Source organism: Notolepis coatsorum (genome assembly GCF_963971535.1).
Source record: "Notolepis coatsorum genome assembly, chromosome: 6".
NCBI classification, from domain to species: Eukaryota; Metazoa; Chordata; class Actinopteri; order Aulopiformes; family Paralepididae; genus Notolepis; species Notolepis coatsorum.
Genome location: NC_140170.1, coordinates 136,120,253 through 136,147,507, shown reverse-complemented (window position 1 = coordinate 136,147,507; position 27,255 = coordinate 136,120,253). Strand labels below are relative to the sequence as shown.

Below are 27,255 nucleotides of genomic sequence, written 5' to 3'. Positions count from 1 at the left end.
ACGACACTACCTTCCAGCTGACAGTAGATGGCAGCATTGATTTTAAAGGATGAAAACAGGTTCAAACAAAAGAACTCCATTTTCCAAGACCTTTTTTCACAGTTCACAGGTCAGCAGGTCGGTAAAAGTTGATGAAAATGCGATCTGAACACAGGAGCGTTAAACTATGAATGCGCCCTCACGTCACCTCAGTACAGTGACCGTGAATGGCCACCTAATTATCATAATTAAAGTGCATCATTAGCATTATGTTTGTTGTCTAAAGGGAACTAAAATGGTAAAATTTAAGTTTTTAAATGATATCCGCATATATAGGACAAATAAAACAGCGTTGTTTTGTAAAAAACTCCAATGAAAACGGCGCAAGGTACGTAATATTCGCTATTGTTATGCAAATGTGATAGAATCCTATAAAAAGGTGGACGGACTTGGGCACTGTGACGTTAAGAGTATTATCACAGTTTAGCTACCCGTTACTAATCTCAATTACATATGCATGAGAAGTGCCAGTATGTTATAAAATTAGCAAGATAACTTGCATGCAAAAAAAAAGATTGACTTAACATACAAAATCAAATCAAATGTACCTTGAAAACACATGAAATAACAACACAACTAAATCCTGGTGCCTCCATCACCCAGATGAATGTAATGTAATTTATAGTTTTCTTGCCATGTGTTAAACAATTGTTGCCATGTTACAGGGAGCCATGCTGGAAGACAGAGAACTAACACAAACATTCCATGCAAGGCCTCTATTGAGGATAATATACTATTGCTGAAAAGAAGATTTCACCCATGGCCTTTATTTTGTAGGTAGTGTGACAAGATCAATGAATGTTGTACAAACGAAGGTGGGTTACACCAACAAGGATTACTTTTTAAAGTAGATTAAATTGCGGTTTATCATTTAATTCTGATGCACCAAAATTGAAACCGCTCTCAATCTCAGTGTAGTTTTTACTCCAAACCGGGATAAATCTTAATTCCGTTGCTCCAAAACGTTAAACTCTCAATTTGAACTTTGATCAGGGATAAACTTTAAGGGAAACTATACCCAAAGACAGTACAAAAATATTAGTGAAAATTTGCAACTCTCCAAAATCCAAAAACTAGAGTGCTAAAACTCAAATGTGTGATGTCATCAAGTATAAAGTCTGAAGCTGCTCCATAGACAATGCATTGGGAAGTATTTTATAGGCGACACTGAGCGCACACAGGGTGTTTCAGAACTGTGACCACTACTATAGAATGAAGCTCATTTGGATATAATAAAGAAAAACATTCTGTGGGTCCAGATAATCAGTCTCCCATTCATTGTCAATGGAGCAGCTCCGGACTTTATACTTAATGACGTCACAAGTTTGATTATTCCTTCTCTGGTTTCTGGCTTTGGGAGAGTAGCTCATGTTCACAAATATTGATTCATCTGAGAAAGATGAGCACAATTAAGTTTTAGGATGACAATGATGAGATGTTGAGCTTCTCTGCCAAGCCACGAGTAGACAGAAAGTTGCAGTAGCTAGCTAACATCAGACAGCAGAGCAGAGCAATGTTACAAGTTGTGTCTCAATTCAGGGGCTGTATCCTTCGAAGGACATGGTCTACAAAGGCGTATCCTTTGTGGACGGCGAAGGTCGAACCGAGCGTTGGTCTACGGAGACTGGGGCTGACGCATGCCCAGTTAAAATTGGCACAGATTGGGGAAGCCCTCGCGTCACGGCACACACATAATGCCCATATATGGACCAAGAGAGGCCCAAAATGGCCGATAGTGTCATCTGAATCAGACGGATAAAGCGATGATTTTATCCAGATTATTTAATTATCGCCACTTCCACTAAAGTGGTGGTGCGAAATGCATTCTGGGTTACTTGGATGTCATGGAGGATCCATCCGCTGGCTGCATTTCTCGACTATTTGAAGGAGCCTTTAAAATGGGACAGCCTTGGTCGTGCCGCTGTGATGAAATTCGACACATGCGGTTTTCAAATGCAGCCTTCAAAAGGCTATGACCTAGGGCTGGGCGATATGGCCAAAAATGATATCGTGATAACGATATCGATAACAATAAAAAAAACTTGATAACAAAAAAATCGAATATATAAAAAAAAATATATATATATATATATATATAAAAAAAATTTAAACAACAGATTTATGTTTATTTTGCAGAAATTCTTTGTCGTTGCCGCCATCTTTAGTGTTACATCCCCTCACACTCCAGTTCTCAGGCTGCAGCTGGTTTGAAAGCTAAAGTAAACCGGCTTCTCTGCTGGCTGTGGCTCCAAGGGAGTTGAACAGTTCTGGCTCTGCTAGTTTCTTTTCTATCTTTTGGCGCTTTTTTGGTAGACAAACCACCGCACATGTGCACCGTGACTCATGACTGGAGACTAGCTCTTTAATTTGCAGGCAAGAAAGACAAGTCTGTCCACTGTCTCTGGTTTTAAAACTGCCCTGTTGCAGTTCAGGAAAAAAAAGAAATTGATTTTTTTTTATATCGATTATTAAAGTATAGTGCGATAATTATTGTTATCGTTATATCGCCCAGCCCTACAGTATGACCCCTGAATCGAGACACAGCTACAGTGTAGCTGTTAGCTAGTTTGATACCAACTGTAACAAAGTAAAAAAAAAAAAAAAAAAAAAAAAAATTAACAGCACAGTTCAAATTAAACTAGTAAACAAATTTGAGATTAAATTAAACCTAATTGGTGCAACCCGGGCCCCAGGAATAGGAAACAGGACAGTCCAAATATGGTACAGATCTCCACAGTAGTGAACAATATTGAAAGATTAGCTATGGCTTTATGCACAGAATGTCGATGCCCCCATCCCTCAAAAAGTGGAGGGGAGGGGGGTTTGACTTGCAACCGTTCTCCCAGCTAAGCCTTGGTTTGGTGGATCGGAGGCGAGGAGGCGGGAGCTTGGGTGGCTGGCCCCACTGTGTGGTGAAGCACCTGGTGATCCCAACCCACGGTCGTCACAGCGTCCGAGCCGCCATGGCGCCAGCAGACACCCTTAACAAAGTCCTGGTGTTGTCTGTCCCTGAAGCTGAGGAAGGAGGACAACTCAATTAACCTCTTCCACCCGACCGGTCCCGAAATGACATCTGGTCATAAATCAATATCTTTTAGACTGTTGTATAGAAGTTGCGATTTTAATTTAAAACGTATTCAAGTATTAAAGGGGAACTATTTTACTATTTCTTTCACTATTTGGGCACTTTTACACAATTCCTGTGAGTCTATGGAACACCTCTGTAATATTTTTTTATTCATTGTTTTGTATTTATAATCAAGTCCTCAAAAACAGCATTTTTCTACCTCAAGATCTCGAGCCGTTTTGAGCCTGGGCTCCAACCACTGTGTGCAGCTCATCATGTACCTCGCCATTATCATGCAGTGGTGTCTCTCTGACATCGCAAATCATCACATTTTCAGATGACTCAGTTCAGTGAGGGTGAATATTGTGAGAGGAGAATTGGAAGAATGAGCCAATATGAGAATTAGAGACATAGATCATATTAATATAAGTTCACATAGCTAGGAAACAATGCTAAACACTCAAAAAGGCCATTTATAAGATAGTTCCCCTTTAACATCACTAACATGTCACAACAGCATGTAGAATGTATATTATCATCAATACGTTAGTTTAGCAATAGGTTAAAAGTGTCATTAGATAGATTTAACTTTTCGATTTGGTGAAGAGAGGGCGACCATTTTAGAAATTCTTAACCATGGGAATTGTAGTCTTTTTGCAGCCATTTTGTAGCAGAGTTCCACAGATATCGTTCTGCGTTGAAAGTTAAAAACTACACTTCCTGGAAGATTTTATGGGGTTCAAGGTTCAGAGTTCTGTATGAATTATTTCAATAACTGTTAATATTAATTTACATTTACATTTAGTAATTTATAATTCGGGATAATAAGCCACAAAAGGTAACGTTTTTGACAAATATTGAAAGGCTTTCAAGTTTCTCTTCCCTATTGTTAACATGTAGGAACAATTAGATCTGAAATTAGTTTATTTAAAATAAAAAAGTACAGTAGATTACAGTAGATTTCATTATCTGTTTTATGCACGCCTGGTGATACTAAATCCAAATTGAACTTGGGCATTTGAAAGATAATATATGTATATATATTAGGGATGTCCCGATCCGATCATGCTTTTCAGAGGATCGGGATCCTTTTTTTAATAAAAATCGGCAGTAAAAAAAAAAAAAAATTATTCAACAAACATGACCATGTCCACGTCTTAACTCATACGGAGGCCTTAGTTTTGATTTTAAATTAGATATAATATATCATCATTAATGTATTTATTGTCACACAGAGCAGAATAATTGTCAACAAACACATTCCCTTTAATTTACACCGTTGCAACAAACACATTCCCTTTAATTTAGACCTACACGCTCACATCACAACAACACGACGCTCCCAAAACACGGTTATCCACTGACTTGAGCAGCTAGACAAATGTCAGAGGTTTGGAACTACCGGTAAGCATTTTAAAATAGAAAGTCAAGCCAGTCCAACAGCGCAATGTTTGCAAGGAGGACATTCCACGTGGAGGAAAAACTCATGAAGCAGCAGGCTGGAGGCGAAGTTTTCAGACTAACTTTTCACCTGGAGGATAACGTCAATTATTTGCTGTGACTGAGGATTATCGTCGGCGTTTCAGACCAGAATGGAGCAAATCATTACGTAAGTCAAACACTGAATGTATACTAATGTGCAAACATATATTGAAACTTTTAATATTTCTCATATGAAGCACATTTCTCAGGGTGAATGTAATAACAAGAGCCTCCGCGCTCGCGCCCCTCGAGGGACTATCTAGTATTAGGCAACAGAGGGGCTTGTCTTGCTCCGCCAGTTTCTGACAAAAATGCATCAAAATTGATTACTAATGTGAAAGATCGGATCGGGAACGATCGGGATCGGTAGATATTTAAAATCACATGATCAGGATCGGATCAGGAGCAAAAAAAGGCAATCGGGACATCCCTAATATATATATAAATGTGCGAATTGGCTATAATAAGCCCTTGTAGAAGTGGAGCAATATTCCATTTACCTAGGAATATATTTTAGGCGGATTTTCAGAAAATATTCCACGGGTGGAACAAGTTAAGGAACAGATAAAAACACCAACCACAGTCAGGTGAGGTAGCAGGAGACTAACTCACACTCAAGTTGCCTTCTTTAAAATCACTAATGTTTCGAACAGCAAGGCAGAGAGACACCCTGATCAAGATACCTTCGCTGTTGAAACGCTGGTGATTGAAGGAAGCAAATGAAGCCGCTATTAACTCCCGTTTAGGAGAATAAATCACCAATAGTATGAATGTCCTGAAGACTGGCCTCGTGTTTCTAGCTTCTACTCCTGTTTCTCAAGCGTGTACTCACATTTCCCTGAGCTCCGAGTTCAGTACAGCAAGGGAGCAGTCGTCACTGATGGAGGCTAGCAATGGCACACTGCAACATAAAGACAAAGGAGTTAGGAGAGGTACTCAAAACAGCAGAGAAGGTACTCAAAACAGCAGAGAAGGTACACAAAATAGAGGGGAAAGGGGCGCCCCAGTGGCGAACCACGTAACGCGCTGAGTCGCGGCACGGCCGACCCGGGTTCGATTCCCGAACCTGTCGTTATTTGTCGAATGTCTTCCCCCCACTCTGTCTCCCGTTTCACCTCTCTCTCTCTACTGGACTGCCCAGTAGAATAAAGCGATAAATGCTAAAAAATAAATCTTAAAGAAAATAAAAATAAATAGGGGGGAAAAACAAGGCAACTTAAAAGTTAAAAAGCCTTTATATTAAGGCAACATTTGAGCAATTAAAAACCCACGATCACGTCCGAGTCATTTAATACACTTGGTTGAATTGTCTAAGGCAGTTCTCTTTCCTCTTCAAAGATGTATATGGTCTACAGCTAACACCCCACTGGTGTGTTAATTGTTTATACACCATGTGTCTTCACTTCCTCTGGGTCTAGGTAGTTCATTTTACATGACTCAGTTGTGGTAGACATACTTCAGACTAGGTGAGAGCTAACCTGGTTTACTGTTTCTGGAGTCTGGAAAAGGTTCCTTTGTCAAACACATGGTAATTAGGGGACTATTCTATGATGATTGGACGTCCATTTTAAATTGATCAAACTGTATCCTTGTGCTAGTGAAGCTCTGCAGTAAATACACGGAGTGTATTTGCATTTTAAAATGTCTTTGCGGGGTAGCTGATCCTTATCCTCGCCCAGGTTCATACATAGTTAAGAAGTACAGGGTGCACACTTCATTGCCTTTCATAGTTCAGGCGTACCAGCTCATTGTTCTCCTTTGATCAGTGCGCATGTTGAGCCATAATGTACGCAAACACTATGTACGTGCGAACAGAACAATTTAGTGGTGCACAGACGGTGCCCGACTGTGGTCCACTATCGCCTAATTTTAGTATGCATGGACCCCAGCGGAGTCTGGTCCGTCTATGGTATTTCCGGACTATGATTGAGCTACTACTCTGGCTTACCTGAGTAGTCAACCAAGGGACGGAGCGTTCCTTGTCTACATACTTGCACAAGCCAGGGAAAGTGAGAGTGGCTGGTTGAAGGTTTCTGTTCACCTGTGTGAGGAGAAGGCCAGGCCGTTGACTCTGCGTTTGTGGACTCTTTGTATCTGTGCCGGCTCTGTTCCCTGGAAGTCCTTCACAATTACTCTGCCCAACTCGTCACCTGAGTTACCATGAACATAATCAAAATCACCCATCTGTATTTTTCATATATCGAAAATTGTGGTACACAATTATGCTGTCTAATTTGTAATGAAGAGTTAATAATAAGTCAGATCTCACAAAAAAGAAATAGTCAGTTCCATAAATATTTGGACATTGAAACAATATTCACACCACCACAATAGACTTGAAATTAAACAATCAAATGATGCTTTAAGTGTAGAATTTCAACTTAATTTGAGGGCATTTACATAAAAATCAGGTGAACAGGACCAATTAACAATCATTAATTAAATTGTCACTTTTAATACTTGGTTGCAAATCCTTTGCAGACAATGACAGCCTGAAGTTTACTCATCTAATAGGCCAGCAAATGTTTTACGGTTTTAATTTGTCATTTTCTCATAAAGAGTGAATGACTAACGTGATATCAGATGAAAAACAGGTGTATATGGGGCATTTCAACAGCCATTAATGGTTAACCCTCTAAAGCCTACCTAGACAAAGGTTCGCCTGGACATAGTGTTATACCTTTGCCATTTCTGAGCTTATTCTTTGAGTCCGTATCAACTAAGTGTTATACCTTTTATGATTCAGGGGAACCTACACTTTATTTCTGGGGCAGTGTCAAATCACCATCATACATAACATTACCTTTGTGTGAGCACGGACGGAGCATACAATATTTGACATTAAAAAAACACCCAGTGAAAAAGAACTTGTGTTTTATTGAATAACACCATAGTTTACCAGTGAATAATTTTTTTCTCAACATGAAAAGTTCTACTTAGGTGTTTTGAACCTGTATGGGAGATTGGGTGCAAATACACCTTTTCCTCAGTGAGTTACAGCCATTTATATGGATATTGTTCTGGGCGTTTTTTAGCAGACGAAAAATAAAGAACCTAATATGTTGACATATGGAAGGCTGCAGTTTTCAAACAAATATTTTATTCATCATCATCAGTCATCATCACTGTCCCAGCTATCGGGTGCAGAGTAATTGTTGTCTGCCTTGTCCTCAACATCCAAAACAAGTTACAATGCTTGTTGAATATTATATGTATTTTCATATCGATTTGCCATTTTATTAAAAAACCAGCTCCTCTCTTTATCCTCTTTCATGCACGACCAGCGTGCGCATCTCACTGACTGAGCGTTTCATCTCTGCAGAGATTCCAGGGAAGGAGAACCAGCCCATGTGACCATTTCTAGCATTTCTATTGGCTATAGGCTAAGAACAGATACATAGAAGGCAAGGATTTACTGGTATGGATTTGTAAGACCAAACCAGGCCAATTTAAATGTTTGAAGATTTTAGTAGATTCTATGTCGAACTTCCGCGCTCCGGTACTCTGGCTGTGAGTGACAGAGACACAGTTCCTGACATATATAATGTTTTATAAAAGCATGTCTAGTGGCACGCCGAAGGGACACTCAGCTTTAGAGGGTTAATTGTGGGAGTTAACAGGGTGGAACACAAGGCTCGTTCATGTGCTGCACAATTTCAAGTTGAATGGGATTTATAGTTTATTTATATAAAAGTAATTGCGTATATGTAGACCTACGCATGGTTTTATAAATCTGAATGTTTCTTGGTGCACGTCATTTCAGTCTTTTGAGTGCACGCAAACTTCTAGTGTGGATTCTCCACATTGTTTTATGAATGAGACCCCTGGCCATGGAACAGCTGAGCAGCCAATTGTCCAATTACTTTTGTGCCATTAAAAAGGGGGAGGCACATATAGAAATTGTTGTAATTCCTACACCAGCGGTTCTCAAACTACAGGTCACAACCCAAAGTGGGGTCATGTGTAGGTGACAGTTGGGTTGCGCATTGGTAACTAAAAAAGAAAAAAAAATTAAAATCAAGAGAAAAACCGACGAGCGGAACTCAGATTGAATTTTCCACCTGGCAACTGTGTGTATTTGTGACCCGGCACAAATGTTAAGGAACTCACGATTCTTCAGAAAACCCCAAAATGTTGCACAATTCAGAAATAGGTCGAAATGGAGATATTGGCAATTTTGAGTGCTTTGTGCTTGTTCTCTATATGTCTCCTTTTTTGCAAAACTTAATAAGACTTGTAAATATGTTAATTATTGTTAGATTGTCCGACAGTATTATTTCCTCACTGTGTGAAAAAACGACAGTTGTGGCAGAAGGGAGGAGAGTGGCTACTGGCTAAGTACTTTCTGTCTCAGGTGTCGGAGAGGAGACGCACAGAAATGAGAAGAGGAGACGCACCAAAATCCGGGCCCAGTACTTTGTTGGTGGTGTGAAAATATGCAGAGAAACATTAATATCTTTGGAACTGTTTGTGTTAAATTGTATCTGAATTGATATGAGACTATCTCTCCGTTTCTCTCTCCTCTCCAAGCATAGAATAATAAGGCATCTACTCCAGTACTCGCTCCGCAAGTCTGTAAGCTTGCGCATAACAGGGTATAGAGAGAGGGCTCTATGGCAGGGTCACGGACCGGTATCTGGCCGTGATCATTTGGTACCGGGCCGCAACCAAAGAATAAAGTTGTTTAAAATTAAATGTATTTTATTTTAATTAGTTTTCCGGGTATTTTATTTAGAAAAATTGCCACTTCCGCCCGCGCCTCACTTCCACGGACAGGCTCACACTGCTGCCCTGTGTTGCTGCCCTCCAAATAAGTCTCCTGCCATATGTTGCTCCCCTTCGCGTAATTCACTTACAGCACGGGCTGTGGTTGTGGTAGAGACTAGCGATGTTAACAATTAATCGAAGATCGATTGATTGATCATTAAGGATTTACTCGAACAAACAATGATGTGTTACAATGTTACATTGTAGCCGTCAGTAGAAGGTGTATTTTCAAAGCATGTTTCAATGAACAGATAGAGGGCGCAATATAACTATGACGAGGAGGCAACTACCTCTGTGTCTGGAAAATAAGCGAGGGAAAAAAACATAAGCGACTGCAAAATTAAGCAGGCTAAGAGAAGCGTTGATTTTGGAAAAGAGAACCCAAGCCAGTCTGCGCATTTATCGAAAGTGGCGTGATCGATATGGTTGACTAGGATTTTGGCAAATGATACACCTGCTTGAGCCAGCGTACCATATCCCACCCTGAGGCACAACCACCTTGCGCATCAAGGAGAGCTGCAGTTCGGAGTTGCTCAGAGTTCCTCGGGCTTAAGAGGTTAAGACAACAGCCAACAGACCCTTTGAAGCTCTGTAGCTCAAAACTGGCTATTGTGTTATAGATAAATAGAAACTTTATTGCCATTTCAACACGGTTGATTGGGATTTGTCTTGGTGCCACATACAGTACAGACAATGTTAAAAACATACAATATAAAAACACAAGAATACAATCCCCACAATAAAAAGTTTTACACAAACAATTAAAAAGAAAAAAATGCTACAGTACCTAAAATAAATTGCTCAGTGTTCCAGTTTTAAAGTGCATATTGCCTTAAAGTGCATGTTGGCTGGTGCTAGCCCTTGTTGTGCAAAGTGCCTGTACATTTGTACTTGAGTTCAGGTGACTGACAGCCTCGGGATATGTACCGTTTTTAAAACGGGATGTCCTGCACCTGAGACGTTATCATCTTTATTAAGACATATATTGAAAAGTATCCGCCCAATTTGTACAAGTGGTGGCTTATTTTGAAGGTATGAACATGTACTTTCATATCATGTAAAAAAAAATTAAGATAGCTCAACAAGACCCTATTCTCTGTGCCTTGTCACATTTGCCATGTCTCGCCCCTTCATCAACAGAGGCCGACACGCAGTATTTCAATACACATCTCACTACATTCTGCGCATGTATAATCGTGGAGGCGCGTGGAAGGGCAGATTTTCCTTGCAGACAAAAACAACCCATTGGCAGAGAAATGTGCTGATAATGAATGGCTGGCACAGCTGGCATGTCTAGCTGACATCTTTGACCGCCTCAATGCGTTGAATCTGAGACTACAAGGTCGGGACACAGACCCGTTTGGACTCACAGCTAAAATGGAGCTGGATTAAGAAACTCCGTTTGTGGCACTCAAGGATAATCAGCAGAGATTTTGGGGTATTTACTCTGCTTGGTGGCTTTTTGGAGGAACAGAATGTTGCAATTTTTTTAAGCCCATCATCTGTAGCCACATAGAAGGGCTCATTGAACAATTTCTGAACAATTTTCCCGAAAGAGAGAGCACGGACAATTTGGATAACTGGATCCAAGATCCATTCATCATGCATGACACAACAGGCCTCCAACTGTCTGAGCAGGAGGCACTCATTGATCTTTCATGTGACGAGGTAGGATGATATATCGATCCAGATCAATATATTGATCTATTATCAATGATCCAATAGGATCGATGCAATGTAAAAAGATCGGTTCATATTGCGATACTCTTATTTTGAAAATCCTGTGGCGAGTCGTATCCACCCAGCAGCACAGCATCCGCATGCCGTCTCTAGACATTACAGCAGAGCATGGCTACAGAGTGTGCCTATTTTGTGACTCGAAATAAATCCCTGCTGGGTCAAATGCATCTAACATGCTTTGCATCCTCGCCATTCCTTTATGCCCATGTCGCGTTAAAGACCGAAATTAACGTTACGTTAGCGTAAGCTAACTAAGCTAAGCTAACCCTGATCAGAGCAATAGAGAGAACAGCAGAGGGGGGGACTGGGGAAGGGCATTTTTGTGTGCGTTTTTGAAAGACCAGATGAAGTCAGAGGAGTATATTATATTGATAAGTCAATTTACTGAGGATGGACAGATAATGTTGATATTTAAACATAAAAAATACAATACATAATAAATGTATTCATGATCATCATGCAACGGTTTGGGAGAGGAAGGGGTTTTAGGTTGCATGTTGTGAGTTCCAAAAAGATTTACTTAAAAGTTTAAAGCTCAATATATCAAAACGTGGCACTTTACAGTGAACAGAAGGTCTATTTGTATTAAAAACAATAGATTGTTTTTAATTTAAATGTCTGGAAGAGCTAAAAAATTTAAATGTCAAATGATATTTCCGTTGCCTTTTTTGAGTTGATCTAAATGTTACTGATTGTGTTACCGGTAAATGGGCATATAATATCGTCTCATATCGATCGCAGGCACCTGAATCGTATCGTATCGTGGCAGACTTTGTGATATCGGCAAATATCGTATCGTTGTCCAAAGAATAGATATTGTATCGTGATGAAACTGGTGATTCCCACCCCAACGAGCTACTGAAAGTCAAGTTCACTGGACAAGCCCACGCAAAGTTCTGGATATCAGTCAGAGAACGAGTACCCAGTGTTGTGTAATGCTGCGCTGAGAAAGCTTGTCCCCTTCGCATCAACATACCTCTGTGAGGCCGGATTTTTGGCACTGACATTAATATGTGAATGCATTATTCTTTTTATGTTCTGGCAACATATTTTGGCTAAATATGCTTCATTTTATAAATGTGTATACAGAAACAATTCCATTGCTTTTGTTGATAATATATTCATTCATTCTAAACCCCTGTCCTACACCATTCACCTGATTCGGATGTAAATACCCTCAAATTAAAGCTGAAAGTCTGCACTTAAAACACTGCAAAGCACTTAATTTCAACTCCATTGTGGTGGTGTACAGAGCCAAAATTAAAATTGTGTTGATGATGTCCAAATATTTATGGAAATATTTACACACACAGTGGCCACTTTATTAGGTGTACAGGTATACCTAATAAATTGGCCACTGAGTGTGTGTGTGTGTGTGTATGTATATGCGCATTTGAGAACAATTATTGAATACCCCAGTCTCAATTTAACACTATCACACGTCCCATCACCATACAGTCCAATACGTTGAACATCAAATGATAATGTTCATGTGATTTTCCAACACATACGGTATATTAAGTCATATATAATACAGTAGATACAGAAGAAAAGGTCCCTGCAAATATTGTGATATCTATATTTTTCCATTACATTTATTTTACGATTCGTACCGTAAACAACGGTGCTCCTCTGGTGAGGATGCCAGACCACAGTGGTAGGACAGCAGCTGGGGGTCTCTCCCTCTAAGAAAAGAAGTCAAGTTACACCAGTGAATCATCCAGAAAGTTCCAGCAGATTTTTAAGGCTGTACAACTGCAATCCCAGCCGTTTTTAAAACAGTAATTCGATAAATGTTATGCACAATGCACTCAGTGACTTCATCTATTAAAGGTTCTATGGCACTTCTAAAACTTGAAGGGATCTCTGGTAAAATTTGAGAGGACCCGTTATCAGTCACACACAGATGCTGGGACTCTCATATGGCGAGGAGTAACGTGTAGGAGGCTCACACTGCCCCCGCCATTTTCCTGTCTCTGCTGTGCAGGTGCCCCAACCGACCTGTAGGAGTCGCTGTTTACAACGTCCAGATTACCATCCCCTCGACTTCCCACCCACTAACTGCCAATTGAGTTAGTATGGCGGCCGGCCCAAGCCGGAGGCAACGGCGACAGCCGGATTCGATACCGGTGTCTCATGTGTTGGTGACGAGCGCAATGTCCGCTGCGCCACCCAGCCGCCCTAGTTTTTTTTTGATCCACTTTTTCTCCCATTTTTCTATATTTTTCTCCCATCCCAATTTCGTATCATCCAATTTCAACCCTCCCCTGTCACGAACGCTGTTTCTTGCCTCCCACAAGCCGGCTGCAATGTGGACTAAGTCATACATAGCACAAGTCCCCTCCGGTACTTGAGGTAACAGCAGTCGCATCTTTTCACCTGCGCAGCTCGATCTCTCAGTGTCGAGGAGTAACGCGTGGGAGGCTCACGCTGCCCCCGACACTTCCTGATTCTACTGCGCAGGCGCACCAACCGACTTGTAGGAGTCGCTTGTTCACAACGTTCGATCCCCACCCTTCAGTTTTCCCTCCCCGTAATACGGCCAATGTGTATTACTGCGGACGACCAGCCAAACTGAAAAACAATGTGGAGAGCTGGATTCGAACACGCGAATCCTAGCGTCTCCACACTGGTGGCGAGTGCCTTAGACCACTACACCACCTAGCCGCCCCCAGCCGCCCTAGTTTAAAGGAATTCTTGAATGAACAGTCACTTGCTCAGAAATGATTAACTAAGCACAGAAACTCTGAGTTCTGCTTACCCAATCGTGTTGCTGGTTTAGTTGGCTTCCTCCTGTCCCAGACCAACAGACGGCCATCCTGCAGGGTAGAACGAGAGCACAGACTGGGATAAGAGGAAGCTGATCATGCACAGTAAGTAACGCCGAGTGATCAGTTTAACAACAACACAATGCAGCCTACTGCAATGATCACAGCACAAGATCAATATACAATAGTACCGTATATACAGTTGTGATGAATAACTATTTTAACCTTTTCGTGAGCATCTTACCTGGCCACAGGAGACGAAGAGAGAGTCATCTAGAGGACTGCAGGACACACAAGTGACTGGCTTTGTATGTGCTGTGGAATAATGATACACTCAGTTATCAGCATTTGAAATATTAGTAGGCGTATTGTGATAATTAAGTCCACACAATTTTCATTTTTATTGAGATATTTTCACTGTACTTTTTCCAGGCCAAAGACCATACATGTCCACCTTGAAGCAAATAAAGATACATTTACAATTTGTTTACTTTGTCTATTTTCTACATTTTGTTTTACATAAATAATCCAGCAAAGATCCGTATTTCCTATTTCAAACTCAAATCTCTCTGCATGGAAATTGACAGGGGGTTTAAGCCTTGAACTAAGCCTAACCTTCCTGATTATTCATGTCTAATATCCACATGTTAGGCATCAGACTCCGTCTCACCGCTATATGTGCTGACCACCGTTTCTTGACTGAGGTCCCAGACTTTGATTCTGTGGCGGAAAGGAAATAAAAAAACATGTAAGAAGAGAATATTAAGAGATATTAGGAAGAAACAACATGTAAGAAGAGAATATTAACCCCGAGCGGTCCGGTACCTGTACGAGATTGATATCACGCCATAAATCAATCAATACAGAATGTATTAATTAATGTTGCGTTTCTTTTTCAAATGTAGCCAAGAGTAAAGACCCTAACCCTATCAAAACAGCAGTCAACGTGTATATTTTCAGCACTACGTTTGTTTACCAATAATTTTAAGTGTTATTAGTGAAATATGAGTTTATAGAAATCTCAGCGCATCGAGTCGGAAAAAGGCGCATATTGACGCAAGGACTTGGCGCAACCCAACTTGAGCGTAGTCTTTTGAAAGAAGAGACCCAGGGCTTTCGAATTTCATAAAACTACACATCCCAGCTCACACCAGCGCCTGTCAATCATCTGACTTCAAGCGTGAAGCTTCCCCCCCCCCTCCCAGTTATTTTCGGGATCATATCTCACGGGTAGAACAAACCTGAACGTTATTGCCATGAAATAGAGCATAGTTAGTTTCTTTACCTTTCTGTGAACGTCTGGCAAAAACGGCGTTGCAATCTGATGGAAAATGGCGGAGAAATATACAGTTTTTTCTGCCCTGTCAGGGGCAACTGGTGGTACTAAATCCAGATTGAACTCTGCCATTGGAAAGGGGAGATTTGGCCCGATTCATAGATGCGTGACTTGGCCATAATAAGGTAATTTATAGGCCTGATATTCTATATTCATATTTAACTGAAATATTTCATATTGAATGAATGAAAAGTTTATTTTGACATGTTATTCTCCATATTTCTCCAAACAACTCACGATATCTTGTTCCGTCGAACCAAACAATCATAGCAACAAATTAAAAAAACATTAAAAGAAAAACATAAAAAAAAGAAAAAAAAATAAGGAATTATAAACAAAAGGTCAAGAGCAATGTGTTTGGTTAGCAGACATGTCCAAAAAAGGAGTAGAGGGAAGCTAAGCTTATTGATCCCTACACCCTTACATTTATATTTGTTCTTCCATTAATTTGACTAGATATAACATAATTTAGTGTATTACAATATAGAATATACTTTTACTTGTATTAAAAGATTACAAGAAAAAAAACTTGATTCACTTGACAGCAGTATAACATATAGTAAACATAACTTTGTTTATCCTCAATACTAATTTCTGTATTTTTCCAATGTGAATTTTTTTAGCTGCTTTTTAAATTGTGCCACATGTTTACTCAGTTTGATGTATTCGGGTAAATTATTCCACAACTTCACTCCACACACCGATATGCACATGCTTTTCAGCGTGTTACCATTGGTTGTTTAAGATTCCCTCTCCCTCTTATTCAATATTTCATGTGTCCGGATGGCAGAAGTCAGTACTGTATCTACAAAAAAACCTGTAGATTATCTGCCCTTTATTCATTTTAGGGCTGTCCCCGACTAAGGATTTGGATAGTCGACTTTGATTGGCCGAAATTAGCCGATAGTCGACTATTAGCTTTTTGTCCTCTGCAAAAGCATGCAATTGGTCCACTGATGGATACATCTTGATATTTGTCTAGTCTAGTGTGTTGTGTTCATTAGATGGGTGAAATCCTCTTTCAGTGCCTCTGTGCCTGTTTTCTTAGGCAGTTAGCCTCTGGTATGCGTGCCATTAGCGTTAGCCACGCTTCTAGGCCTCTTTTCTTTTGGAAAGAATGATAATTTTTTTTTTATATAAAAAGAAAATAAATATATTTATAATTTAATTAATATTTAATTATATTTATTTATAATTATTTTTTTTGCGTTCGACTAATAAAGCCCTAATTAATTTGCTTAGATTTTTTGTAGGAAAAAAGGCGAAGGCCGGACCAGCACTTGAGTGCTGGTCCGGCCTTCGCCTTTTTTCCTCATAATCCTTGGGATTTCAGCACCCAGTGTCAGATACTGAGAAGCGCTGTCTACCTTGACTTAGATTTTTTGTACACATGATCTCAAGAAGGTGCTGAATGAGCTCAGTGGCAATTATTCATGTCTGGTAAATGTTAGCATGGTGTTATTCACTGTCAAAGATGAAAAAAGAAAGAAAATAAAACAAATTAAATTGATATTCTCCTTTGGTTCATTACAATTTACTCAAGCCAAGTAACAGACACGATACATTCCCTGAGATCCATAGATGTCCCTAGATACCAAGAACATGCAAATGGGCCTTGTAGAAGTGGAGCAATCTTCTATTTACTTACGGTAGGTATGTATTTTTTTTAAGCAATTTTTTTGTAAGATATTAGAAAGAAACAACATGTAAGAAGAGAATATTAACCTCTTAAACCCTAGCCTTATTTTCAAAAAATTTGCCTAAAAATACATACCTAAATAAATGGAAGATTGCTCCACTTCTACAAGGTCCATTTGCATGTTCTTGGTATCTAGGGACATCTATGGATCTCAGGGAATGTATTCCCAGTGTCGGAAATATTGTGTCCGTTACTAGGCGTGAGTAAATTGTAATAAAACAAAGGAGAATACCAATTTTTTATTTTATCCACTTTTTCTCCGTATTTTTCTATTTTTTCTCCCATCCCAATTTCGTATTGCCAATTCTCCCCTCCCCTGTCTTGAACGTTGCTAGACTATGCCTCCCACTGGTCGGCTGTAGTGAGAATAGAAGCCTTGCATCACGTGTCCCCTCCGGTACACGAGGAGGCAGCCTGTCGCATCTTTTCACCAGACAGCGCGGACTCTCAGTGGCGAGGAGTAACGCGTGGGAGGCTCACGCTGCCCCCGATACTTACTGTCTCTGCTGTACAGGCGTCACCCAACCGACCTCGCCACAGAATACCAATTTTCTTAGTAGTAGCAGGTACCAAAATCGAGTAGTCAAGTCGAGTAGGTACCATGCAGTGAAAAAGCGGCATAAGAGAATACTTCATAATGTTTCATGCAATTAAAAAGTAAATATTTATATATTTTATACACATGATGCACACACACCTTTACAGTGTTATGTTTGCCAGTATATTGCTGATAATAAAAATGATTATTAGTTTCTCACAGTAGTGTGTATATACAGTGTGTATTTTTGGCTAAAGTAGATAGAAAACACACTACTGTGAAAAAGTCTTGGAACCCAAGAGTTTTTATATAAATTGTCTTAGATGTATTTTTTCCTCTGTTTTAGTGTGTCAGTAGTACTGTAGATGTAGACTACTCTTAGTAAAAAAAAATTAAACTTTTCATTTAATTATTTTGGAAAGCAATTCTCCACTTGCACAAATTGAAAGTAGGCACTTCCGGCTGACTTCCGGTTGCCAATAGTACTTCCTGTCCCATCCAAATACCTTGGTTTTAGCTACTTTTCTCCCCTTATTTAAACAACTTTGTCGGCACAGAGAGGCAATGAAACGTTTGTATTATTATAGTATAGAATGTATTTAATAAGCAAACGTTTGTCAGCAGGGTTTTTGGGCTGTATTTCATGTAAAAACGTTTACTGTTAGTTTCCTTGCTCAGCCAGCATTAGCCTTCATTAGCTAACAGAAGCTAGTGGTTAAACAGGCCGGATTAGCTTTGAGCTAACTATCTTTCCCGACCCATGTATTCATTCCATTCTAAACATAACGTTAGTTTACAAAACATGACCTGTCTATATAACGTTGAGGAACAAATTATAAGTGTGTGGGTGTGTGTTTTGGTGAACATTGGACTGCAAACAGAAAATGCATCACAGTTAGACAGTAGCTACTGTTAGCTGCCCTTCCGGATTAGCTTTGAGCTAACTATCTTTCCCGACCCATGTATTCATTCCATTCTAAACATAACGTCAGTTTACAAAACATGACCCGTCTATATAACGTTGAGGAACAAATTATAAGTGTGTGGGTGTGTGTTTTGGTGAACATTGGACTGCAAACAGAAAATGCATCACAGTTAGACAGTAGCTACTGTTAGCTGCTCTTCCGGATTAGCTTTGAGCTAACTATCTTTCCCGACAAGCTGCTGGAGCCAACCTAACGTTAGCTGGCTCCAGCAGATCGACAAGCTGCTGGAGCCAGCTAACGTTAGCTTGCTGAGGCTATTAGCACATCGACAAGCTGCTGGAGCTCCCGATGCTGGTTGAAGTGGAGCTAGGTAGCCAGCAGCTAACGGTAGCTGGCTCCAGCAGCTTGTCGATCTGCTGGAGCCAGCTAACGTTAGGTTGCTGAGGCTATTAGCACATCGACAAGCTGCTGGAGCTCCCGATGCTGGTTGAAGTGGAGCTAGGTAGCCAGCAGGCCAAATGCTCCCGACGACATCGACAAGCTGCTGGAGCCAGCTAACGTTAGCTTGACTGGTTGCTGGCTAACTAACGTGGCTACTCGTCCCGGGAGATAACGGCGCTGCCTGGCTGGTTGTTGGCTAACTAACGTGGCTACTCGTCCCGGGAGATAACATTCCTCAACGTTATATAGACAGGTCATTGTGATGATTAAGGATGTTATGATTACTTGTTTTGTATACTGACGTTATGTTTAGAATGGAATGAATACATGGGTCGGGAAAGATAGTTAGCTCAAAGCTAATCCGGAAGAGCAGCTAACAGTAGCTACTGTCTAACTGTGATGCATTTTCTGTTTGCAGTCCAATGTTCACCAAAACACACACCCACACACTTATAATTTGTTCCTCAACGTTATATAGACAGGTCATGTTTTGTAAACTGACGTTATGTTTAGAATGGAATGAATACATGGGTCGGGAAAAATAGTTAGCTCAAAGCTAATCCGGAAGAGCAGCTAACAGTAGCTACTGTCTAACTGTGATGCATTTTCTGTTTGCAGTCCAATGTTCACCAAAACACACACCCACACACTTATAATTTGTTCCTCAACGTTATATAGACAGGTCATGTTTTGTAAACTGACGTTATGTTTAGAATGGAATGAATACATGGGTCGGGAAAGATAGTTAGCTCAAAGCTAATCCGGAAGAGCAGCTAACAGTAGCTACTGTCTAACTGTGATGCATTTTCTGTTTGCAGTCCAATGTTCACCAAAACACACACCCACACACTTATAATTTGTTCCTCAACGTTATATAGACAGGTCATGTTTTGTAAACTGACGTTATGTTTAGAATGGAATGAATACATGGGTCGGGAAAGATAGTTAGCTCAAAGCTAATCCGGCCTGTTTAACCACTAGCTTCTGTTAGCTAATGAAGGCTAATGCTGGCTGAGCAAGGAAACTAACAGTAAACGTTTTTACATGAAATACAGCCCAAAAACCCTGCTGACAAACGTTTGCTTATTAAATACATTCTATACTATAATAATACAAACGTTTCATTGCCTCTCTGTGCCGACAAAGTTGTTTAAATAAGGGGAGAAAAGTAGCTAAAACCAATGTATTTGGATGGGACAGGAAGTACTATTGGCAACCGGAAGTCAGCCGGAAGTGCCTACTTTCAATTTGTGCAAGTGGAGAATAAGCATCTTCATGGTTTAATGCAGACATATGTTGTAGGGACTATTATAATCATCATTGGCGTGACTGTATGCATCAAAGGGTTAAATCAAGCATTTTTACGTGCTTTAGAGGAAATGTCAAAATATCGCAATATAATTTAGAGGCCAAATCGCCCAGCCCTAGGATCATGATGCAAATGTGTAATATACATTTTGTTTCCAGAGTGGGGTTAGTAGTTTTAGTTTAGTTAATTAGTTTCAGTATTGGCTTTTTATTATTATTAGTAGTAGTATTATTATAATATGGGGAATAATTGTCAGGGGCTAGATGTAATAAATTCAGAATAGGAATTGTGTAATACAACCTCACCACTTTGTGAAGGCAACTGACTCACAGTCATGTAGACATTTCAGTCTAAATTAACACATCCAGTGCCAGCCATTAGACTGGGCCCGCTGTTGTCAGGCCTGTTTTCCATTACAAACGTTCACTGTGCGTCACGTTGTTTGTAGAGCTAAACCTATATTTTATATTAGCTATGGATCCAATATCATTGTCAATTGACAGTATGAACCTTCCGTTCAATATGCCATAACATCGATACGTTCCCGTTTTATACCGTGGTGAATATGAGTGTTATATCGGAATGATCTGGGATAATTCCTGTGAGGCTATTTATAAGGCGCAACGCTAATAACGTTAAATCCATTGGCGTTTCGTCCCTACACATGCTACAGTTAAAAATCCAAATGCATATGATCGGTATTATGTTCCAACATGAATGCGTGAAAGGGGGGGCGGGGGTTGTTTGTGATTCATTGATTGCCAATAACGGCATTCGTTATTACCACAACATACACTGATCTGGGGTATGGCTATGGAATCCTTGCACGATCAAGCTGAAATTGACGTCAAATTGCTCTTACATTTGGCCGGTTGGATTCCAAAAAGAATTTTCCAATTATTTGATCACCATCTGGTAGATCATAAGTCCATTTGGCACACGCCATAACCCTATACAGCATAATGAATCCGGCGTCCCAAAAAGTATTCCATGCGATCTGGTGAAGCCCTCGCTTCAGGCTAACAGAAAAGTCCGCCCGGAGCGTTTTCAGTGTGACACCAGGTCTGCAACAGGGGTTACTGCATTCTTGAGACAGCGCCACTACCAGGATCTGGCCGGTACTGCACCTTCGGAGTCCCAATATGCCTTTTCCAGGCAAAATACAGCTCCGTGACATGGAATAGGATAATAACACTTTGAGTGCCAGCGACGTGTATTGTCATCTTATCATGCCGCCCGTTGAGTGCCGACGACGCAAATTGTCATTTGATTTTTTTATTAGCGATCTGAATTTCATCAACCGAGTCTCCCGTTGGTACAGCAGACCCTCTAGAGCTCAGATGGGAAAATACCGCCCCCTATCGTCTATCCCTGTGTAACTGCAGGCCATTCGATTATACTGGTGGATCTGTGTGGGGGGAGCCAACTGGCTGAAGTGATCGCGAGTTGGAAAGCAGCCTGGAATATATATTTACAGCAGCCAATAATCAATCAATAAACACGATCGATATTTGGAATGGCGATCAGGAATTGGAATAATCTTTTTGGAGAACATCTGATCTAAGGTAAGGAGTCTATGTAGGGCTGGGCGATATGGCAAAAAATCATATCGCGATAACGATATGATAATGTTATCATATCACTCGATATCGATAATTATCGAAATTGTTATAAACATTTTAAACAACAGATGTATGTTTATTTTGCAGCAATTCTTTGTCGTTGCCGCCATCTTTAGTGTTACATCCCCTCACACTCCAGTTCTCAGGCTGCAGCTGGTTTAAAAGCTAAAGTAAACAGGCTTCTCTGCTGGCTGTGGCTCCAGGGGAGTTGAACAGTTCTGGCTCTGCTAGTTTCTTTTCTATCTTTTGGCGCTTTTTTGGTGGACAAACCACCGCACATGTGCACCGTGACTCGTGACTGGAGTCTAGCTCTGCTAGCACACATAGCCTACTGTGTACAGACGGTTTCAAACTGTATTTTAAATTAGAAAGCAAACAAAATAAATGGACAAGAGAAAAAGAAATCTCAATTTGGTCAGTATTGTCATTTGGACAAGCAAAGCCATTACTTTAAGTTGCAGGCAAGAAAGACAAGTCTGTCCACTGTCTCTGGTTTTAAAACTGCCCTGTTGCAGGTCACAAAAAATATACGATATTTTTTTCTTCCGATATCGATTATTAAAATATATCGCGATATTTATCGTTATATCGCCCAGCCCTAAGTCTATGTTACCAGTTTTAGGATAATCAGAGCTGTATTCACTGAGATAACAGTGTGTCCCGTATGTGTATATGTGTGTGTGTGATGTTGAGTAAATGAGAGAATAGATTTCTCAGCTCGCTTCTATAGCGACAGCGTGCATAAGTACACATATCATATACTATCGATAATCTAGCGTTTATTTGAAAACGATTCATAAATAGGCAGACAAATGACAACGTGTCTAGTGTATTCGAGAATATTCCAATAAATGCCGTTTATGAGGGAATCTTTCTATTTTCCGGAAATTTCGAGAGAACGATAGCTTTTCGAAAAAAAATTCAACACCTAGTTAAAATGTCTAGTTTAGTTTTAATGAACTATAATAACCTTGGTGTGTGTGTGTGTGTGTGTGTGTGTGTGTGTGTGTGTGTGTGTGTGTGTGTGTGTGTTAACTAACTTGCAGTCCATGCTACCACTGACAACAGTGTTCGCTTCAACAGCTGGGCTCATGCTGGTGATGATGTCATCATGTTCATGTTTGGTAAAACGATTCACCAACAGGCGCTCATCCTCTGACAGTTCCCATAACTCCAAGGCACCTGCGCAAGAGGCCAGTCAATTTAAGACGAGTACAAGAATTCTTCCAGTTGGGGAACAAGGTGTCAAGTATAACTGCTTATGTCAGCATTACTACTCACCCGAGTCTGACGCAACAAGGACACCCTTTTCTGACACCCACTTAACATCAGTGACACCAGCCTCCGTCTGCACACCGGCTTTGCAGAATCCTTCATTAGGGGCCTGCTCTGGATCACTGTAGACCCAAATGGATCCCAGCCAACATCTGCCAGTGAGACTGGAAGCCCCAAGCAGCAAGGTGCCATCTAAAAGATAAAATAAACAATTCTAAATCACACTAGTAGTAAAAGAGAGGAAAGTTACATGACTGTCTAACTCTTGCTAGCTCTGAAGGATGGCTACACAAGACTGGAGCAGTCTTACAGCCGCCCCTGAAAGTATGAAGCAGAATCACAGCTGAGAAAGGCGACTACTATTATACTTCATTATACCATGATCTGGGTGAACACTCTTTTCTGATTGGCCGGTAGATGTGCAGTGGATAAATGTAGCTACATAACATTAAAGATCAAAGTAAGCGATCTACAGATATTGAGCGTAATTTTGTAAAATGTCCAGTGTCACCGGTAATAGCGGTGTTGTCATGAGTTTATTTAGTCTGGGGAAATTTCACCCTACTAATACTGGAATATCCCTCTTAGGGAAGCTAGTTTGTCAAATCTAAATTGCAAATAAAATAAGTAAGGGGCCTGAAACTGACTTGCTGACTGAGTAAAAGGCAGTCTGGTCAGCCTGGGTCATTCGCCATTAGGCAGAGTTAAGGGGATGACTTAAGAGTAGACCACACTGGTATTCACTGAAGGGGCTGCTAGGCAATCCTTTTAAGGCAGATCTGAAGGAGGATCTATAGTTGTAAAGATCTGGTCTTCCCCCTCCGGCAGCCAAGGATTGCTTGTGAGGACTACTGGAAGCCCTTAACAGGCTGGTATCGGCTGCTGGGCTAGATGGGTTTTGAGGCTCCCTGGCAGCTTGGGTGGCTGGGCAGAACTGGTCAGGCGGTGGCTCACCAACAGACTCTGGGCTTGGCTGTGAGCTTTGATGGAGGCTGCGATTGCGAAGCACTCTGAGATGGACCCCATCTGGCAGTGCGCACTGGAGCTGGCAGGAGTTCACCTGTAAACACTCATTGAATCTCTGTTGGAGGACCCACTGGTCTCTACTCTCTAGAGGGCTTACCCGCAGTGCTAGCCCCTTTCGTGACTGCGTGTAGACTGGGGCTGTACCGCAGTCACGAAAGGGGCTACCGCAGTGCTAGACTGAGCTCCACAATGTATGTCTAAATATTTAGGTCTGAGGGATGGCTACACTAGACTGGAGCATTTCTTAAAGGTATAGTTCTCCTCAGCGGTGTGGAATCTGCCTCTGAATATGTAGAACCTTTGGAAATTGACAATGGATCACATAATGAGCCCAAAGGCACCATCATGTCACAAAAAAACCTGGCGAAAACCTCAAATGAAGCTGGGCAAGTCTAACGTTAGCCCGTACATTTGTGTGCGATGGATATTCTAATGATATAACGCCGGTGCACACTCTCTCTGTAGATCTACGACACCACGTGCACACTTGCACAGCCTCCAGCTAGCTGTTATACTTGCCTGCCCTGTAGTGCGCCGAGTCCAAATGCTTTTCCATGCATGCTGGAGCATTGGGAGGAATATTCCATCGGTTTTCCTTGATCATATTGGTATTCACTGCACTTTTCATCCAGGCAATTGGGCGTGTGATGATGATGATGATTTTCAGTGGCTAACGTTACTTGTAGCTGGCTAAATAACGTTAGCTCGAATTCTGCAGCGCTAACGTTATCTAGCTTGGTAACGTTATCTGTGGATATGATTGATATTCGACACGAAGTCTATCCTTAATAGGATCTTAGCAATTCAAAATTATCCGTAGCTACATATAAGTTCAATAAAAGCAACTAGCTGGAGTTTACGTTTCAAGAATGAAAGAACCGGTAAACACAGCGAAGCAACACATGGGTGGCCATTTCCGTTTCCAGGTCTTTTCCTCTGTTGGCGGGCTGCAAATCAACGGTACACAGCGCCACCTATTGTCGCATATCGGAGTGACGCCACCACTACGCTCAATGAACCCTTGTATTGATTGATTGCCAACTTAATTAAACAGATTGCAGAATGGGTACATTACAGTACGGCTCAATACAACAATTGTTAAGGGGATGCATACCAGACAAATACTTTCGTCTTGTTTACATCAGGGTCCCCCATTTTCAATTCATCAAGACATTTAGGACATACATGACATACAGATATAAACAAGACAAACGTCTTTGACATTTGACATATCTATATGACATATCATATCATATATGTCATATCATATATGTCATATATGTCACAAATGTAACAGTACAATATACCTGTATGTCATGTATGTCCCTATGCCATAAATGTCATATATGTTGTGTATGTCATAAATGTCACTATATGAATTGAAAATGGGGGACCTTGATGTAAACAAGACAAACGTCTTTCTCTGGTCTGCATCCCCTTAACAATTGTGTGTATTGAGCCGTACTGTATTGTACCCATTCTGCAATCTGTTAAATAAAAATTTCATTAATTCATTCATTCATTTCTCTGGTCTGCATCCCCTTAACAATTGTGTGTATTGAGCCGTACTGTATTGTACCCATGACATATAAGACATACAAATATACAGTACTGTTTAAGAGAAAGAGATTAATATATATATACATTCGAAGGGGAAGAAACTGTACATTGGAGGGTGGGTGAGTGGCATTTTGGACATTTACCGGGGCCAGTCTCTAATTGCAGCCACCCGTAGGTGCTCTTTGAGAGCGGTTTTGAAGGAGGGTAGGGATTCACATTATTTTACGGCTGTGGGTAGGGCGCTCCACATTGTTGTGGCATAATTGCAAAACGTGTTTAGTCCCTTGTTTGAGCCGAATCTGGGTTGAACATGATTTGTGGAACTCCCTCTGGTCTGGTGTTGTGGTCATGGAATTCACTGACCTTTGGGAAGTATTTCGACATGTACATGGGTATCTTAGTGGTGTAGTGTATCTTGTAGACCAGGCCCATTGCAAGTTGCTGTACTCTGTCATCTACTCTAAGCCATCCTAGGTTGTCAAAATGAGCAGGGGTAAGGTGGGTTTTAGGAGTAAGGTCAAGCAGTAGTCTGACCAGTTTGTTTTGTGATGTTTGTATTCTTGTTTTTAGGGCCTTTGAGGTGCTTTGGTACCATGAGGTGCAAGCATGGTCGTAGTACCCTTGAATGAGTGCTCCTGTTAGAGTCTTCAAGGTATTCTTGTTTACCAGAGAGGAGATCTGGTATAAGAATCTTGTTCGTTGGTTGATTTCTTTTTATTACATTGGTTGCCATTTTGTCACAGGAAAGATTTGCCTCTAGGATGGAACCCAGGTAGGTAATTTCATCTTTCCTTGTGACAATATTGTCACCCACTGTAACAGAGAAGCTGTTGGCCTTGCTGAGTTTGTTATTTGATCCAAAGAGAATGGATTCTGTTTTACCCAGGTGTAGTGATAATTTGTTATCAGCGAGCCAGGTGCAGATTCTGCCGAGTTCAGAGCTGAGGGCTTTTTCAACCTGCAACTTGTTCTTGTCAGAGACCAGCAGGGCTGAGTCATCCGCGAACAGGAACAAGTTGCAGTTACAAGCTGATGACATGTCATTTGCATAAATTAGGAACAGTAACGGTCCTAGTATGCTTCCTTGTGGAACACCACAGCTTTTTAGCTTTAGCTTTTAGCTTGTCAATCAGAATGGAGTCATTGACAGTGTCGAAAGCCTTTTGGAGTTCCAGCATGACCATGCCGCAGTATTTGCCCGCGTCCACCTCTTGTTTGATGTGGTAGGTTGGGACCACAGTGGGAGGGTAGTTTATTAACCAGTGTTGTGGCTATGTTTGTAAAGAAAATGTTTAAGTAATTGGCCACATCCAGCTTGTCTGTGATGAGAGTGTTTTCTGTCTTTATCGGGTTGGGAACGGATTCCATTCGATCGGTTTGCGATCCTATGGGTCTGAAATTCGGCCCAGGTAATTTTTGTTGGGATGTTTTACAAAAGTGTGACATTCACCACGCTACGGACACTTCCTGTCACCCCGTAGTCAAAGTTTTTCTTTTTTTTTGTGCAGTAAAAAATAAAGTGCAGGTTTTTGACTCCCAGACAGTTTTCCCCCAAAACATCATGAATTCCCTGACATTAGGCATTAAGGCTTCGAAATAGCAGTTTATCCTGTTTCCCACCAAATCACGCATTTGATCATATTTCCCTTGTTCTTCTCAG

At 40.8% G+C, this 27,255-nt stretch overlaps 1 protein-coding gene across 1 annotated transcript; it reads right to left on the bottom strand.

The window, feature by feature from the left end:
* Positions 1–546: 546 nt before the first annotated feature.
* wdr77 (WD repeat domain 77) lies at positions 547–24,931 on the bottom strand. The gene is made up of 10 exons (XM_084316132.1): positions 24,555–24,931; positions 23,016–23,201; positions 22,775–22,916; positions 14,534–14,583; positions 14,108–14,178; positions 13,857–13,914; positions 12,709–12,780; positions 6,630–6,738; positions 5,421–5,489; positions 547–3,054 (listed from the first exon to the last, which is right to left on the bottom strand). The coding sequence occupies exons 1-10, from the start codon at positions 24,661–24,663 to the stop codon at positions 2,886–2,888; spliced, it is 1,035 nt and encodes a 344-aa protein (XP_084172258.1). The 5' UTR covers positions 24,664–24,931; the 3' UTR covers positions 547–2,885.
* Positions 24,932–27,255: the final 2,324 nt, after the last annotated feature.

Bases quoted from the DNA above. Each gene is read 5' to 3' on its own strand.
- wdr77 (XM_084316132.1), bottom strand. From the start codon at position 24,663: ATGAAAAGTGCAGTGAATACCAATATGATCAAGGAAAACCGATGGAAT. The intron at 14,179-14,533 runs GTGAGACGGAGT...ATTATTCCACAG, and splicing joins GGTGGTCAGCACATATAGCG to CACATACAAAGCCAGTCACT. The intron at 12,781-13,856 runs GTAAGCAGAACT...TTCTTTTCTTAG, and splicing joins TAAACCAGCAACACGATTGG to AGGGAGAGACCCCCAGCTGC.